This window comes from Sceloporus occidentalis, unplaced genomic scaffold (genome assembly GCF_023333645.1).
Source record: "Sceloporus occidentalis isolate IW3139 unplaced genomic scaffold, rSceOcc1.0.p SCAF_234, whole genome shotgun sequence".
NCBI classification, from domain to species: Eukaryota; Metazoa; Chordata; class Lepidosauria; order Squamata; family Phrynosomatidae; genus Sceloporus; species Sceloporus occidentalis.
Genome location: NW_028317214.1, coordinates 284,229 through 302,470, shown reverse-complemented (window position 1 = coordinate 302,470; position 18,242 = coordinate 284,229). Strand labels below are relative to the sequence as shown.

Here is an 18,242-nt window from a genome sequence, read left to right as displayed (position 1 = left end):
CTGATTTGGAATCTACATATGAATCTGTCACATTACCTCCTTCCTGATTTCTCCTATTTGTCAGATTTAAATGTTTCAGATGGTCCAACTCATTTTAACATAAGATCAAGACACTGGGAGCCAACACAAAATGCAGCTTTAAAGTGATTTCATTTATTGAAAGTAAAAGATTAATCAAAACTATATCACCCATCTGAAAAAGTAATTGCCTCCCTAAACATAATTTGCAAAGAAGAGTGGGACTAAATGCGATAACCAGCAATGAGACTTCCACATCTTTCAAATCTTCTTTGCAGATTTGTTTTAAATCAGCCACAGTGGAGGGTTTTCAGACATAAACTGCCGTTTCACGGTAGTGCAACAGCATCTCAATCAGATTCAAGTCAGGACTTTCACTAGACCGCTCCACGACCTTTGTTTATTTTGATCTTCAGATGATTTTCCTCTGCATAACCCAACTGCGCTTGAGCTTTAGGTCACAAACTCATGGCTAGACATTCCACCGAGTTTGACTGTTATGTTTGTTTGTGGAATGATGTGTTAGCTTTACGCCAGATGTAGTGGGACTCATGTCTTCCAAAACGCCACACAGTTGACTCATCGCTCCAGAATATCCCAGTAGTCTTTGGGGTGTAGCAAAATTATTGGTACACCCATGAAGTCATAAGATTAAAATATAAGCATATTCCCTTTGCTTTTACATTTTTAGTACACCTGGGTGACTAGGAACAGGAAATTGTTCAACCATTACTTCCTGTTTCACAGAACTGTAAATATTAGGTAAAACATAGGCCATTCAGTCATTCATCATAACGGGCAAGACCAAAGAATAAAGCTTGAAAGCGCTACAAAAAAGTTGTTGAACTTCACAAAAAAAAAAAAAGGCACTGTACATGTTAAGAGTTTGGTGTGGAGGAACTTGAGTGGTCTCCAAAGCTTTGACTCTAACACCACTGAACATCTTTTGGATGAATTGGAACACAGACTGCCAGGCAGGCCTTCTAATTCAACATCGATGCCTGACCTAACAAATGCCCTTTTGGCTGAATGGGCACAAACTCCCACATATACTCCAAAATCTTGTGAAAAGCCTTCCCAGAAGAGGAAGACCGTTATGCCTGCAAAAGGTGGGTGTGTGTGTCACCATATTAACCCCTTCAATCCCCTATAGACGTACCGGGACGTCCAAAAAAACGCCCACTAAGAAACCCCTATGGATGTCCCGGTACGTCCAGCGTCAGCTGCTGTCCGATCGCCTGTAACAGCTTCCGGCATGAAAGCCGTTAAGCTGTTACCCGCAATCACGCGATCGGGCATTCCCTTTCCGGGTTGCGCCACCCGGAAGGTCATCGGAGGACAGGATATCCTGCCCTCCGATGAGGCACAGAGACGCTGCGATCTCTATGCAGGTCAGTGAGGACCTGCATAGAGATCACAGTGTGATCGGTGCAGGGGGATCACGGGGAGGGGAGTGATAAACCATCTCTCTCACTCCCCCTCCCGTCCTGTAACAGAAAAGCTGAGAAAAAAAAAACCAAAAAAACCTGTCATTTAAAAATAATATTAAATAAATCATTAAAATAATATAAATACTAAAAAAAATTGTGAGCTGTGATGTCACTGTGACATCACTGGCATGTTCAGGAGGTCCCTAGGAGGACCTCTAACCATTACTGTGTAAAAAAAATATGTAAAAAACAAAAAAATGTAAAAATATTAAAATACAATTTTTTAAATATATAAAAAAAAAAAAAACAATTCTTAAAAAAACCTTACATCCCATTGCCCTAGCATAACATCTAGCCAGTATAACCCTCCTGGCCCCCGTTCACAACCCCCAAATCCGTTAAGCCATAGGCATAAAAATTATACAAAATTGTACACCTAATAGTATGCTCCCTGGTGCTGGGAAAGTCTGGAAAATCTATATAAATTAGGTATTTCTGAAATCAGGACACCTGAATTGATAAACTTGGAGGGGTTTTTCCATCACTTTACCTAATTTTGTGAGGATTCAGAGGGAAAATGTAAAAAAAAATGTGTTTAATTTTCTAATCTTGGCTAGTTTTTACTAAATTTCTCATTCTAAATTTTCAGCTAATCGTCAAACGAAAGCTCTATCTCTGCTTGAAAAAACAATATATAGTTTACATGGGTACACTATTCACAGGAAAGGAGAATAATCGCTAAACCGACATACCCCAAAAATGGCAAAATTGCTCTGGGGTTTGAGGTACCAAAAAGGGGTTAATGACCTTTATTTTGGAATGGGATGTCTGGTATCTAAATACTTTTGGTTATATAGTGTTGGATTTTACCTTAACTGTTGATTAATGGAGCTGAATTTGCTTGTTATAGGGAACAAATTAAGGTTTTTGCTTACCGACCATACAAGAAAGGATTAAAAAAAAAATAAGATCTGGATATAGATGGTTCTGGAGGAAACATGCTCTTAAAAGGACCGTCAAACACACAAACATGTGCAAGCAATAAAGAAAATACTAAACTGAAGATATCCATGCTTTTAACAATGATACAAATACTGTAAAAGCCATTACAAGTAAAAATATTGATGAAGCAATGTCATACATTTCCATTCCTGCGGCCACCACACAACTGCCCCCAATGTGTTGCAGGGGATTGCCCACAAACTGGTGGAACAACTTCACGCTTCAGGTTGGGCTCAGGCTCTGTGTATTAAAAGTCAGACACAAACCTCACCTACGCATCCATCTTCTTCCTACTACGCCCCAGAATATGACATCATAAATTGGTTCTTCACCTCTTGCGGCGCACGATGATACCATATGCTATGGAGGCTGTGCTAGAAAGGCACCCCTTGTGTGAATGGGGCAATTTCAAGTGAGATCTCGGAACTTTCCAACTGGCCCATTATATGCTGCTCCAGACCTGCTGTTAAGCCTACTCATCTCAGGCCAGAAAATGCCACTGACCGTGGTATTGCTTAACATCAATTAATCATTTATACATACAAAGTAAAAAAACAAAAACATACTATACAAAAATCCTGTTAGAAAAACACTGAGCTTTTTTAAAATGCCCATGCATGTTTTATTAATAAAACTAACAGTGCCAAGTTAAACAAATCATTTAATAAGTCTCTGTATAGTTAAAATTACATAAGTATGTTTCAATAAAAGGAATATGATTGTAACAGGCAGCCGTCAGTTCTAATTTTGAGAATTGTCCGAAATCACCAGAGTCTGCTGTTAAATTTCTTATATAAAATATGAACTGTTAAAAAGGATTTGTAAATCTTGGGTTAAAAAAAACCAAACTGTTAACGCTATAATAATTTTAACATAATAGATTACAGGTAGAGGTTTTAGGAAACAAATACAAAACATTTGTTTCAGTACATACTTTAAATGATACTTATGTAAACAACTATAGAATTAAAAAAATCAAACATTTACCTGAAAAAATTCAGGCAAATTTTACTAAAAGCAAAATATAGATATTTCATATAGCTGCACCAGCAATGACTTAAAATGTATTTTTTTTCTCCCAAAATATACATTACATATTTTTTTAAAAAACACACAGTTCAGGTTAATTCTGAACTCCCAATTCATTTATGGGTAGGGGGTTAAAAAAAAAAAAAAAAAAAAAGTATTTTTCTTTGGACAATGCATGATTTAAAAAAAAAAACATATTGCCATTTGGAAATTACTGGCATTATTGAAACACTCCAGATAATTGTAATTAGATGAACCCATTTATTTTTTTACATATGAGGATACCATTTAATTTTTGTGGCTGAAATACAATATTATAAAGTGTAGCCAATTTCACTGGGGGCAAAACAAAACATAAATAAAATATATTTAAAAACTCAAAAGGGGCTTGTGAGAAAAAACATCCACAGCTCAAAAAGGGGAAAAAAAATAAAAAAATAAAGTTACAAGCAGTCCTTGGTTGGTAACTAGGACTTATTAGTCTCAACAATATTATACCAAGACTGTTGTAAAAGAAAGTACACCTCAAATAACTGAACACAAAAGATTCCTGAAGCTTTTTCAACTGAAGACACAAACACCATCTACAAATCATTCATCATCATCATTTTCATTGAAGTCATCTTCCTCATCATCTTCGTCCTCTCCAACGTAAGACACAGGTGTTTCTACTCTGGAGCTACTATACTGAGATCCGTTTGAACTAGTTGCCAATATACCATCTGTACAGCCTGTCAGTTCACTGCACAAGGAAAATAAAACAAACACGTTACACCACAAAATCTACTGTATGAGAAGCACAGCTTAACTAAATATATGCAGCGTTTTAAAAACTAATATTCTGCACTTCTCCAAAGCCTTGGAAACCTGTAGAATAATCTAGCCATTGGCAATATAAATGTATACACTTGTACTGGATTAGACAATATTTGCAATAGAGTTGCTTTATTAACTTTATGAAGTGCATAAATCATGTAGATTGTTAAACTGTCTCTGTACCTTGTAGAAAACCTCCTTCCATTCGATACAGAACCTGATGAGACATACACACTGCTGATCGATCCCTGAGCCATTTCTGCAAAACAAACACAAAAGGGGTGTATATACACAGGGGAATTTGAAAAACACATTCTGTACAGTTTGCAACCAAGAAGTTATGAAAACAGTTATCGAAACATGAGTAGTTTGATGCACACAAAATACCCCCCCCCCATTATGTTATTTTATCACAGACTCTTATTCTGAACTTTGGGTAGTATATAATGGAATAAGGAATAAAAAATTTGGTTGTATGCCAGGTTTGGCTTTAAGTACCAACGATTTGGTGTGTGAGCCTTTTTTTTTTTTTTACTTTATTATGCTTTAGCCTCTGAGTACTTCAGCAAAAGGGCGTTCCCTCCACTCCTGCGGAAGTACCCAGATAACGAAGCTGATACCCAGGAGACGGGGACACAGAAAAGGTCAGAATAATAGGTAAGACGACATTGACTGAGCAAGTGCATGATAGAGCGACAAAAGCAATAAATGGTTTTCATTTTTTTTCTCAATGGGGTCATCATCATCTTATATTCAGGCATTTACTTCAAGATGCAAAGTTTTGGGGGCTTTTGAGTAAATACAGTAAGTTCCATGTGCAAGTAGTCTTTAAGTACCAAAACCGAAAATTCAGCATTCACTTGGCTGAAACCGAAAATGACCCCCGACTTAAAAAACAAAACAAAAAAAAAACAAACTTATATTTTATGAAAGTACATCTATACATATATAATTGCTAACAGCAATAACATTCCTTTCATGCCAAGGCAGCCAGTACATGCTAGAACCTGGGCATGATAGGAGTGTGATTACAGCCTCCCTATGTCATGCTAACCACCCACCCTTACACATCCATGCTAACGCACACACTCATTTGCATTCATTCATGCACGCATACTTGCTCCCTACTTTATACAAAAAACAAATTCAATCAACAAAGGAAATACCACTAACCTGTCACATACGGTTCTAGAGCCTTTGGCACCAAACTTCGTGCTATCCTAAGGTCTTCTGCAGAGCAACTTCCGGATTCCAGTCCACAAGCCATACCCATCCTTTTTAATACTTCTATGTCATCGTGAATTTCAAATGTGTTGTCGAAATTAAAAAGATATTCAAATCTTTAAAAAAAAAAATTCCAGGCTTATTATTCATATAGGTCACTAGTCACTCATTTACAGTTTGTAACAAAATTGAGCACAGCTCAATTGAAAGTTTCTCGGGTAACTAAGTTCCTTGAACTGTTAAATATATACATAGTATTCACACCATTCACAGATGCAGCATTCAACCCTCTCAAAATGGGCATTAAAAAAAAAGCTATATTGTAAATAGAAGACAAGGAAGTACTCAATGCCAGACTAACCCAAGAATGGTCCTGTGAGGAAATTAAGTTACTACTGAAGAGGTATCAAATTAAGGTGTTAGTAAATTCAAACCACTCTACTTACATGCTATACTAAATCTCACTGCTTGTGAATGTATGTTTTGCATAGGTTAGTGATTTTGAATTACATTTACAGACATCTCTCTACAAATACCTTCAAACATATAAAGATAAAAAGTACATAGAAGGTAACAATACTGAGAGATCATGAGTCAACTTATCGTTAACCTGTTGAAGGTGACCTTGTAATGGAGAAAAATCAAATATTTTACAGACTATGCAAGCGTACATTATCACAGTATATAATTTAATGCTTATTCACAAAAAAGCATCTATATTAACATACTTGTCGTTAGAAATGCTACAATCAATTACGGTTTTCTTGCTGGTGTTCACAATAATAAACGGTAAGTGTATGACTGAATTGGCTGGAGGAGGTCTGTTTGCCAGCAGCTCTGTCTGACGATTTCTCTGAACTAGGTTCTTGAATGCAATTTGCTGCAAAAATAGAAACAAAATTAGAGCACAAAAGTATATTTCTAATCGTGGGCAGATTTTGAGATGCTATTTTTGTTTAGTATTTTCTACTATTCATTCTACAAATACCAGGCAAGAACACGCCCCCCCCATATGCCATTTTTTGCAATTTCTGATATTTTATCAGTTATTGCGTTTGCACAGCTTAGTTTATAAGAATACTTCCTGCTGTTTCTATGCACATTCTGACTTTTAATGCTGTAGAACCCTGAAACTGCTCCAAAATGTTTGCTATGTGACAAAATCCCAAACAAAGGACATCAGGGGAGGTAAGAGAAGCAGAGGGATTTTGGTCCCAACAAGGTGATCTAACCCCCCCCTCCAGGTAGGTCAACACTTCAGACCTAGAAATATGCTACTTCTCCACAAGACTAACTTAAGCAGTTGCTTAGGATGGCCAGGGCTATGTCTGGCCCTGAACTGTGAAATATTGACATGAACGAAAACTAGGTCTTGTGAACATTTAACTGTGTTATGTTAAGTTAGATTGGGACCTTTCAGAGAAGGGCTCCTAAAATGTTTGATTGTCTACAGGATAAAAACTCAGGCAACACTATTTCAATTGCTTTTGCCTTAAAACATGTGGCAAAAAGCCCATTAGGACATACAGGTACATCCTCACTTTGGCAGCAAGGACCTCTCCCTGCCACTGCACAAAAGATTGTTGGCTTCCTGCTGTCTGTGTGTAACTGCACGAGTGCCCGTACACTAATTCAAGGAATGTTTGATCACAGCTGACATCCACCGGAAGTTCACTTGAGGTCAGGAGCGCCTCAGCAGGGTCCTCCTAGACCCTTCTGTGCTCTCCCATTGCTTTCCCCGCTGACTGATTGCAATAGATAATGCAGTGTTATGTTTTTCCTCACACATTCGAAATTTAGGTAAGAATTTACAGTTCTTTGTATGTTACTGTCAATACGTATTTAGCAATATCTCTTGAGTACAGTGATATCATCCATGCAGGGGTTTGTTTGTGGTTAAAAGGGCACATTTGGGACATGAGCAATAAAGTTTTTCAAATTGGTATTTTGACATGGGGTCATTCTGCCCCATGTCCTATTTGGGACATCTTGGAATCCGGCCAATTCATTTATGTATTCAAAAAGATATGGCTTTATGGGGTAGACACCACATGGGTATTTCATGCCAGGATATACACACACCCACAACTCACACTACTCTACAACCCATCACATTTTAACACTCACGTATGAAGTTTAAATATAGTGCCGACATTTTAATCACCTGTAGTATAAGTTCTTGGAGCTGAGACTGTTTTTGCTTTATCCTTTCAAGTCGCCTTTGTCTCTCAACCTAAGACAAAATAAAATATTTTTATAATCTTTGCCATTTCTGGGCCATAAGTGCATTCTTATTCAAGAGCGACCAATCTTGCATTTATTTTATCTCAAACTGAAGGGCCAGTAAATTTTAGCTACCACGTACCTCTAAGTTCTGACATTCCTGAGCAGAGTTTGTGGGCAGGCCAATCCACTTAATTTCTTTCTTTTCCTTAGAAATAATATTCATTGCCATAAGCACGTTTAAGGCATCATAAACTCGACGTCTTATATTCTTCTGATCATACGCTTGCTGAAAAACGGATGGGAAAGAATGAAGTCAAAGCTTTCCGCCTGATTGCAGCAAACATGAAACTATGATACAGCATTTCTGTACAAGATGCACAAAACTGAAACATTTAAAAAACCACAGAACTCCGAGATCACATATTTACCGATTCATTTGGTGATATATGGTTATCCGCTGAGCTAAATTCTGCAACTAACTCATCTGCCACTTCATTGTACGACGTAGTGCCCTTCTTCTGTACCTTCTCACATACTTTCATGGAGAAATGACGCAACCCCTTTCCATTTTTTTCACCTTTCTTGCTTCTCTTCCTAAACAAGATGGAAAAAAACCAAAAAAAAAACCATTAGGCATAATAAAATAAAAAAAACATAGGCTTACTTAAGTGTTCAACTGCAAACCTATTACTTGGCAATTAAAACTATACAGAATTTTGTGGAAAAGCCTTTGGTACAGCACGTTTCCAGATCACAGATGTCATATACATCATGAAGGGACAAGCCCTTGCACAGTTCTTCAGCATCAATTGCTGAGATGACCTGGTATCATGCATAGTTCACCCTATAAGGTGATTTTCAACATTCACATTTGTAACAGCCTTTTAGTCTCATCCAACAGTGCTATTTTTGCAAAGTGGGGGGGTTGCAAACATATGAAAATGTAAGCTGAATAAGGCATGAAGAGCATTTTTTTGTTTTGTATTTCGGGGGGGGGGGGTTGTTAGCTGTACAATAATGTGTAATGTAATTAATGTAATGCAGATTAAAGTACATGCTTTTGTAAAACTTAGGGCGAGAAGGAAAATAATATCTCCAATGTAACACCTCCTCCATACTCTGACATTTAACAGTGATCGGCAGCCTATCAGTGGCTGGAAAGTTCTACTGTTGAAATCAAGGGGATCTTTCTTGTGCATGTGTTTTCAGCCGAGCACAGAGGGTGGTCTGGGACCGTAAAATAGCTGGTGAAATGAGCAAATGTGTATAATGGGATCCTACAAAATGCCCCATTTATTTGCAACAAATATTTAACTATATATTTGTTTCAGTAATAGTTCAGGGCAAACTGTGCATCCCATCACATAACAGCTCCTCAAAAATCTCCAAGCCATCAGCTTTAATATCTCTGGATCTGAAGATCTACGACTTCCAGATTTCATGGGAAAATTGCATGTCTGCTTAAAGACACACTCGGGTCACAAACTAATGTACATCTTTAATCCCTTAATAACAAAGCCCATACATGTACAGGCTCAAAATGCATTGTTTTCAATGGGTTTAGGGACCGCCCATTGTCCTTAAGGGGTTCAATTTCCATTGTGTCCCTTTTACAAAATGCATGGGGATTCTGCAAAATCTCATATGCATTTGCCCCCTAAACTGCCCCCAGCTATTTTCTATGCAGAAGAAGTGTTAATATATCTCCTGACACGAGATACACTTAACACAAGAGAGCTCCAGAGCTGCCGTGGCAAATACTGGGGCAGGGGTGTATTATGTGCATATGCGTGGAAAGTACTTCCTTGTGGATCTGGTGTACATTATGGGACTCCAATAATATGAATTGCTGACAATACAAATTGAATTCTGTCACGGGTTGACAAACATCTCCAGACCATCAACAGTTCTAATAGACTGCTTCAGGCATTCTGCTACCTGTGGATACAAATATTTTAAGGAAAAGACAGTTTGTGCTCCCCAGTCACAAGAACCAACAGCACTGGCAACTGTCATCATTTTTAGGCCCACGCAGGAGAGAGCCTAATTCAATGTCACCGTGTAGCCACCAGAGAGGGAGAAACTTGAAAAGGCAGAGGGGCAAGGGAGACAAATCCCAGAGCAATAATGAAATCATATAACTGTCCAAGGAAAAAGCCTTAAAAACATCTGCTTAAGAAATTAATAATCTTGGGTAACAGATGGACCAGATACCGCATTATCATAATCCTGGCAGAAAGACCTTCACTGTTCTGGAATGTATAATAAAGTTTAAGAAACTGAACTCCAATCAGACATTATTTCTCCACAATTTATGACCCAGCACAGCCTTTAAAGAATGCACCAAAACGCGATTCCCTCTTGCTTTTACTAGGCACTAGTAGCAACAGCTGCAAGTATGCCGCAGTCATACAGCTAGGGTCGTTTTAGGCAGAAGCTTACCTTGTAGAGGTGACGTCTCTCTCCTGTGAGGGCCACCTAAGTTGCCTAGGAAATACATATTTCCAGAAATTTTGAAACTTTAGTGCTTCTAATGGCTACAAATAATTTGGGCTGATTGGAGTTCATGCCCACAAATGCTAAATATATTTTTACAAAATGAAAATATATTCTTATAAACCTACGTCTGCTTATTTGTTTTTGCAGGGCAGGAGGTCAGAGTGGGGCATACCTGTGAGATCAATTGCTGCCACACTATACAAGATATGGTTGGAAGCCTGGGGCCACTTTGCCTATCACATAACATGTGCATGAGCCCTGTTAGGCTCCTTTAAGAATTTCAGTGGCAACATATGCTCACTAGTTTCCCACCAAATCTCAGGATGTGTATAAGATGGCACCACAAAAAGTCATTTTCACTGGTTAAAAGCCGACTTAAATTCTACTTGAAACTCAACATGAGAGAGGGGGGTTACACGTTTACAGGTGTGTATGCAGGCAACATACTTAAGTGCTTTCTTGAGTCAATCACTAAACCCAACCCGTAGGAAAGCAGACAAAAAGAAAAAACCAAAAAAAACCATTGTTACATTTTGCGACTGCCCATTAAACCTGGAAGGTATGGCATACGACATGCTGATTGGTGCTTTAAGCTAGTTCCAAAAAAATTGGTAATACACATTATAGGTTAGGCTTTTTTAAAAAGCGATACTATTGCAAAGTTTGAAAAGTGGTCTTATCACCATAGGAACTGGAAGTCCCAATCCGCAGGGATCTTCCAAACTTTTTAACATTGCACTAGAATCACTTTTTAGTGCTTTTTTTTTTATATAGCTGTCACAAAAATGCTTCTAAGAAAACTCCGCTTACCCTGCAGACCAAGGTGAGGACTCTGTAGTTTGGTTCTGCGATACAAAGTGCGTGTTAGGGGTATGTGGACTTCCTAATAAGATTGTACTGGCTGCAGATTGTCTCTGGGGTGTTCCAATAACCTGCGTTTAATTGTGAAAAAGTAAAAATATGTAAATTGCATATTACAAGTCAATAAACATACTCAGACTTCTATAAGAAACCAATTTAAGAAAGCGTATCTGCGTCTAAGGTTTTAGTCTCTCGGCAGAACCAACAATGCCAAGTAATATGGCATACAATTCACACGGCAATACAAAGCTGTTATCAGATATTCCAGCTGAGTAGCTACACTTCAGATATACTTTAGTAAGTAGGTATAACTACCTTCCTGTTTTATAGAAGATGCAGATTTTTTGGGAATAGTGACTTTGGAAGTATGGCCCAAATGTTGATAGAGTGCTTTGTTCAGGCATGCCAGATTAAACGCAAGTTACCTTAAGAATACTATATTAAGCAAACGCAGATATAAAAGCTGTTGACATCTAACTCCTACCAGGTATGAGGAAATCTAACTCATCCAGTGTATATATGTACATAAATTTCCTTTCGCAGCAGCTATGCCATTCGGCACCCCTCTCCTCATATTATGTGGAAAATCTACTACAGTCTGAACCCATCCCTTCAAAACCCTCTTCCCTCATGTCATGCTTAATTTATATTCCATCTATGACATGCCATCTATATACCCGCATGGCTTTCACACCACACTCTTCCAGCACATACCTGTTCCTCTTTAAAGCCTTCTGCGGCTGCATTAGATTTGTTTTTCTTAGCCAAAGCTTTTTACCTCTGAAAATGCAATGAACTATGACTGCACACGGACAATTGTGCTGCCTTACAGCCATAATGCTTTAGCTATAGGCTTGAAAGCAAACTAGCTAGAACAACACCTAGGCTTTTGTACATAATTCCAGGCTGTCGGTTTACCACATTACTAAGCAATAAAAAGATTACTAAAAAAACTTCATTAAAAAATAAATACAAAGTGGTGAGTGAAAACATCAATGTTTCTCCTCCATGTGTGTTTAATCTCATTTTAAAAATGGAGAGCTGTTAAAGAATTAAGCACATGAGATGATTTAGTTCATCACCAGGTTACTCCCTTTATCTGCTGGTGTTAAAGTGTCAATATATGATACCAAATTTTAAATACCAAAAGTGGTTTTAAGACTAGATGCTGTCCCTTTGATTAGATTTTTAGCAGAGTTAGAGACCTCCTCTTGAAAGCAAGATATGAAAATTGATTAGAGAAAAAGTTTAAATCCCTCCTTGCAAAAACAAAACAAAAACTTAAGTTTTACTGCCCTTCTAAAATTCATAAGAATAAGGAGAACCCTCCCCCAGGCTGAATGATCGTGTCAGGTATGAATCTAAGTTGTTTTGTGAATGAGGAATTATTCACATGTTTTAAATGTATCCTCTGACATTAGAGATACAAAAGAGGAGCTAAAAATACTGAATAAGTTTGCCATTCCGCCTACAGCTTGGTTGTCTGGCTTCGATGTAGCTTCATGCTACAGTAAACTTATGGTAATATTTTATTTATATAGCTGCAATACAGGTCATATATTCAAAGCATACGACAAAACTAGAGTTGACAGACTAAGATGGAACGGATACAGTAAAGAGTGTTCTGCTCCAAAGTTTATAATTCAGAGGGGATGTGGTGTGGAACGTCACAAAGCATGGAGAAAAAGGGTCAGATAACATGACATTTTAGGCGATACATTGTGCGCTTCTCTGAAGTAGATATGGAGGTATTTCTTTAAATATTAAGATGGAAGGTGAAAGTGAGTTGCAGAGGAATGGGACTCCATGACGGAAGGATTGTAGGCAAAGGATGAGGTGAGGAGGCAGGATGAGAGCCTTCGTTCATGGGAAGAACGTAGAATAAGGGAATATTGTGTGATAAAGGTTGGAAATTATGGGAAGCGGTACCATGAAGGGCTTTATGCGCACGTTAGTGTGATATTTTAAATGCAATTCATGATGAAATAGGGTGGCAGTGGGGGGGCTTCACAGACTGGGGAAACAAGAAAAGTTGTGTAAAAAGATAAGCCCAACAGTAGCATTTTCAATTGACCGCAGAGGAGAGAGCCAAGACAGGTGGGTTTGGGTATCATCTGCATGTAGGGGATACTGGGGATAAGATAAAGTATTTTTCCAAGAGATGACGTGTAGTGTCAGATATTTTATGAGGGAAAACATGTATTCTATATATTCTGTATTTTACATGAGCACAAAATGGAGTCAGAGCCATTTTATTTTACATATAATGATTATTTCTTTCTATCTTTGTTCCCTCTATAATTGAGAACAAAGAAGTATTCATGTATATAGATGTTTCATATATATGATCCAATTAACGTTATCTTCCATGAGAAAGTTAAGGAGTAGACACTACATATCCTTAGGAATGTAAATTGGAATGGGGGATACGTCTTAAGACCACCAAAACCTAATTTACTACCTAGGAGGCAACGTCTGGAGATATGGGTGACTACAAAGACCTGATTTACTATCTAGGAGGTAACATCCAAAGATAAGGTGACCAAGGATAAATTCCTAACACATATGTAATGGTCTTAAGTTATTTCTTAGACCAGAGCGTCTCTCACAGGTAAATTAAGAAATTACAACGATGTAAATACGAGTAGAAGTCCTAATTATAATGGGTAAAACCCACCATTATGATTGGAGAATTCCAATCAAGAGGTGGAGGCTATGATAATAAGCCCTGTCTTTAAAAGCTTAGGTTTTTAATAATTAAGGGTCGGACCTTAAAAAAAGAAACGGACCTGAAACAGACAGACCCTGACGGACTCATTTAAATTAACCTCAGAGAATTGGAATCTTAAGATCCTGGCACCATAATCTTACTCTTAGAATTACTTTGAGTCCCAACCTATATAACTTTTAGAAAGTATATTTCTTTCCACTTAATCTCTTGCCACTGAACCTGGATTAACTTCTACAAGGACCAATAGGACAACAGCAACAAGTGGTGGTAAATATAATTGTTTTATTATGCTGAATAGAGATAAATTTTGTCTTCTTCATATAGAATTCCCTGTTTCTGGGAAATAAATAATATATTGCATTATTGTATATGACGGCTTGTGAGACTGCAGCTTATAACCCGTGATAATGACAATAATGAAAAGGTATTTTTACCAATAGATGAAGTTTGACATTATTTGCATCTATTAGGAATTTCACTAAATACTCTTAGACATTATTAAATTATTTTAATCTGTCATATTAGTTTAACTAATATAATAGAGTTAGTGATCTTTTTATTACCGCCCTGATTATCATTTTGGTTGCTGAGTGGGATGGAAATTAATTGTGTGTTAGACTCATAAAGTAGTAATTCATATTGATAATATCGATAATATATTGTAATTGGAACTGATTCAATTTGACATGTTTTAAGAATTTTGTGTTTTATATCATGCACTGTATGACTCATATATATATTTTATAAATTGTGTTTACAATAAATAATATTTTTGATTGATTATTATTGTGATATATATATCTAATTTGAATTATAATTTTCGGCGATCTGAAAGGATTTAGGATCGGAGATAAAATATAGGGTATCTCCTTAAATTAACATTGTGGATGTGGTTCTACAATCTTTGGTAGCGTCGTTATTTTGCGTGTGTGATAAAATATTGGTTTTACCTATTTTGTCTCATTAATATCCCTAACAGTAGACAGAAGAACATCAAGGACTGATCTTTGAGGGGAACTAACAGAAAGTGGATGTGGTGAAGATGTATTGTCAGAGAAAGTGATAAATGTAATAAGTTAAAATGAACTATATCAGAGTTCAGATAAACAAAATTCAACTTAATGCCGAGCTGTATGCAAACATACTTTTTACACCTGCCATGAGCAACTACAACTTGGTTGGGTTGTTACATTGACGTCTTAATTTGGACAGGTTCCTAAGAAGCATTTCACAAATTTGTGCTCTGATTGAATTCAAATTCCATCGGACTTGAAGTAACATCAGTAATAGACCCTAATGAGCTGATGGTTTTTAGATTTGAAGATTTCACTGTTAATTCTGAAGGAGATGGTGACAAAGTTTGCTACATGTTGATTGCGGCCATCCCAAATCTACAAAGGACGTTGAGGTCAGGTGATATATCATCCATTGTGAAGAAATTGCAGAGATATCATTAAAGCTAAACCTTTATGTCAGCATTCAAGGGAGGAGAGTTACTCTAAAAAACCCTTCAGCAGGCCTGGAATTCTGCTAGGGATAAGGATGCAGAGTCCCAGGATAAGGATGGAGTGATCATATGTGTGGGATGCTAGAAAAATACTAGCACATCGAAATTTAATTCTTCCTTCAAATCTAATTTATTAGAAAAGCATATAGTGACATCACTGAGGGAACATTACATTAGGGCTATATTGGTTCATTCACACCTAGAACTAGAATCTGTTAGGTCTTGGCTACCATCCCCAATGAAAGGAATGTTTCAGCTGCAGTCACTGCAAAGGCTGGGGGTCCATAAAGCCCCAAAAAATTGGTTACATGCTGGGGCGTCTACCCTATTACGAAAGGCATACCAATGATGCCACTTGTCCGACACTCATAGTTATTGAAATGCTTATGGCAGGGCCCGGGGTGAGGGCTGATGTGTGAGACTTTTAGGTTAGATGTTAAAAACTTTGGCACCTTTAGGCATCAATAAGGAGTTTAATTATAAGCCTGTTTTACTATCCGGATAGAATGGATTCAGTTACCTGTTACACTGAAAGCCAGGGCTCGACAGGGCCTAGGAGTTTGTCAGCCTCTGACATTCACAAAAAAATGCCCCCACGTCACCACGCGGGGGCGCTGCTGCTGCTGTCTGCCCAGAAGTCTGGGCAGACAGCACAGCCACTCCGAGCCCGCCCCCGAGCCTGAGATCCCTCCCACAGAGTGATCCTGTAGGCTGAAACCGCGATTGCAGGAAAACCTGCAATAGCGTTTTCAGCTGCCACAGGCAGCTTCAGGAAAGGGGGTTCAGTGTTGATTGGGTCCTGACACAATATCCCCCTGCTGCCTGATCGCTCCATGAGAGCGACAGGGCAGCGTTAACCCCTTCAATGCCGCGATCGTGGCATTTTAGGGGTTAATGCCCGTTTTGTATGGGGCTCTGCTGCTGGTGGTCTGACCAGCAACAGCAAAAACGAGCCCCCACAAGCCCTTTGATGACTCCTGTAGGCATGGAAGCCTACAGCAGTCATCAGAGAGACACCCCCCCCCCCCCCCTGCAATGGCTGGTCTATAGACCAGCAATTGCTTCCCAGCTGCCAGAGGCAGCTTCAGGGACAGGGGGAGAGGGTTCTTCGGTCTCCACATGTGTGGGGACCTGACACAACACCCCCCTGCTGCCTGATCGCTCCATGAGAGCGACAGTGCAGCATTAACCCCTTCAATTCCACAATTGTGTATAACACATTCGTGGCATTGCAGGGGTTAACATTTAAACATTATTAAAAAATAAATAAAATAAAAAAAACCAGCACCGACCTGAAAGTCCAGGGTGCTTCCAGGTCAAATGCTGTGAGTTTAGTAAGTGGGCTGATGATGATCAGATCACTCCTGACCAACTGTTAGTTTAAATAAAAAATCCTGGCTCCTAACTTTTTTAGCTGGCGCCTAGATTCACAACAAATTTGTCAAGCCCTGCTGAAAGCATTATTTAAATATAGATAATTTATCACATTGTAGTTGTGAGATTGGTATCAGTACTGTCATTTGGATAGACATTATAGATTAGTGGCAAGTGATATATCCAAGTACAACCTGAAGTTAGTAAAATAGTACAAATCTATCTTGAATAAGTTTTTTTTTTTAAATCAATAATTTATATCCATCTTAAAATGGGAGACAGCACTTTATTGTGTAAGTTCCCCGTAGCAAATCTATCCGGACATTCATCAGTTAACCGACAGCTCTGAGTTACAATGGTTAAAATATAGGATAGGGTACTTTAGGTATATTTGAGGAAAGATCATTTAGACGGCCCCACAAGTAGACTGACCTAGCCTGCAGTGTTTAGGTTGTTTTACCATTTTAGACAGTATTTGTATTCACCACTTTGTATTTTAAGTAAAGGTTATGTTTCAGAAAGATTTCTTAGTAAATCGATTTATTTTGTGACTACATTTCCTTCTTTATACTTTGTTTGGATAAAAGTGGTAGTGGTGTTAGTGATTTTTGTTCTTGTCAGTTTGTAATTTGGCAGTTTCAGGTATACATGGAAAATCAGAGGTAGACATTACAAGGGGCAACCGTGCAGCCCTTATCTATGCAACCAATCACAAAAATAGTATATTATATATATATATATATATATATATATATATATAAAACACTTTCAAAAAGATGGTCAGCACTCCAGGTCTTTAAATAGACAATTTCATTTTATTCAAAGTCAAGTCGACGTTTCAGTCATTACTGACTTTCATCATCGTTGTCCTGATGAAAGTCAGTAATGACTGAAACGTCGACTTGACTTTGAATAAAATGAAATTGTCTATTTAAAGACCTGGAGTGCTGACCATCTTTTTGAAAGTGTTTTACATAGAAACTGCTGGTTACTAGCACCGGGCTTGGAATATTTGGAATGGTGTGCAATGGACTCTGTGAGTAAATTATATATATATATATATATATATATATATATATATATATATATATACACACATACACACACACACTAATTTATTAACAGAAGAATATGCTGCTTTGATGGCCAATGCATACCTTATATTACAGTAATTTATGTTGCTGCCAAGGACCAAGGTTAAAAGCAAGCACTGATTCATAGAAGATAATATCTTGAGTTATTTTAAGCTAGCTATCCTTTTGTTCTCCTCCTTAACTGGATAAATGCACTACTTACCATGACCCTATTAGTTGCTGAGAGAGGATTTTTTTTATCATCTGCTTTAAGTCCAGATGACCTCGTTCAATGTTAACTGCCCAAACCAGTTCCATAGAGCATCACAATCAGCCAAGAAATTATACAAACTAGTCCACTCAAATTTGTTTTTGAGAAGAAAAAAAATTGACAACCACTACATATACACACATACATACACAGACAGTCATTGCTTAAAGCATAATCTGCT

The 18,242-nt window shown here is 37.8% G+C and overlaps 1 protein-coding gene across 1 annotated transcript in view; it reads right to left on the bottom strand.

Moving 5' to 3' along the window:
* Positions 1 to 4,070: 4,070 nt before the first annotated feature.
* LOC149276548 (transcription factor Dp-1-like) overlaps positions 4,071 to 18,242 on the bottom strand; it is a 29,183-nt gene continuing 15,011 nt past the window's right edge. The window contains exons 4-11 of the mRNA XM_089503468.1: positions 11,055 to 11,176; positions 8,174 to 8,339; positions 7,885 to 8,031; positions 7,684 to 7,752; positions 6,248 to 6,399; positions 5,469 to 5,635; positions 4,479 to 4,554; positions 4,071 to 4,221 (exon numbers count right to left, since the gene is read on the bottom strand). Coding sequence (XP_089359594.1) covers positions 4,071 to 4,221; positions 4,479 to 4,554; positions 5,469 to 5,635; positions 6,248 to 6,399; positions 7,684 to 7,752; positions 7,885 to 8,031; positions 8,174 to 8,339; positions 11,055 to 11,176 — 1,050 coding nt within the window. The remainder of the gene's footprint in view (positions 4,222 to 4,478; positions 4,555 to 5,468; positions 5,636 to 6,247; positions 6,400 to 7,683; positions 7,753 to 7,884; positions 8,032 to 8,173; positions 8,340 to 11,054; positions 11,177 to 18,242) is intronic.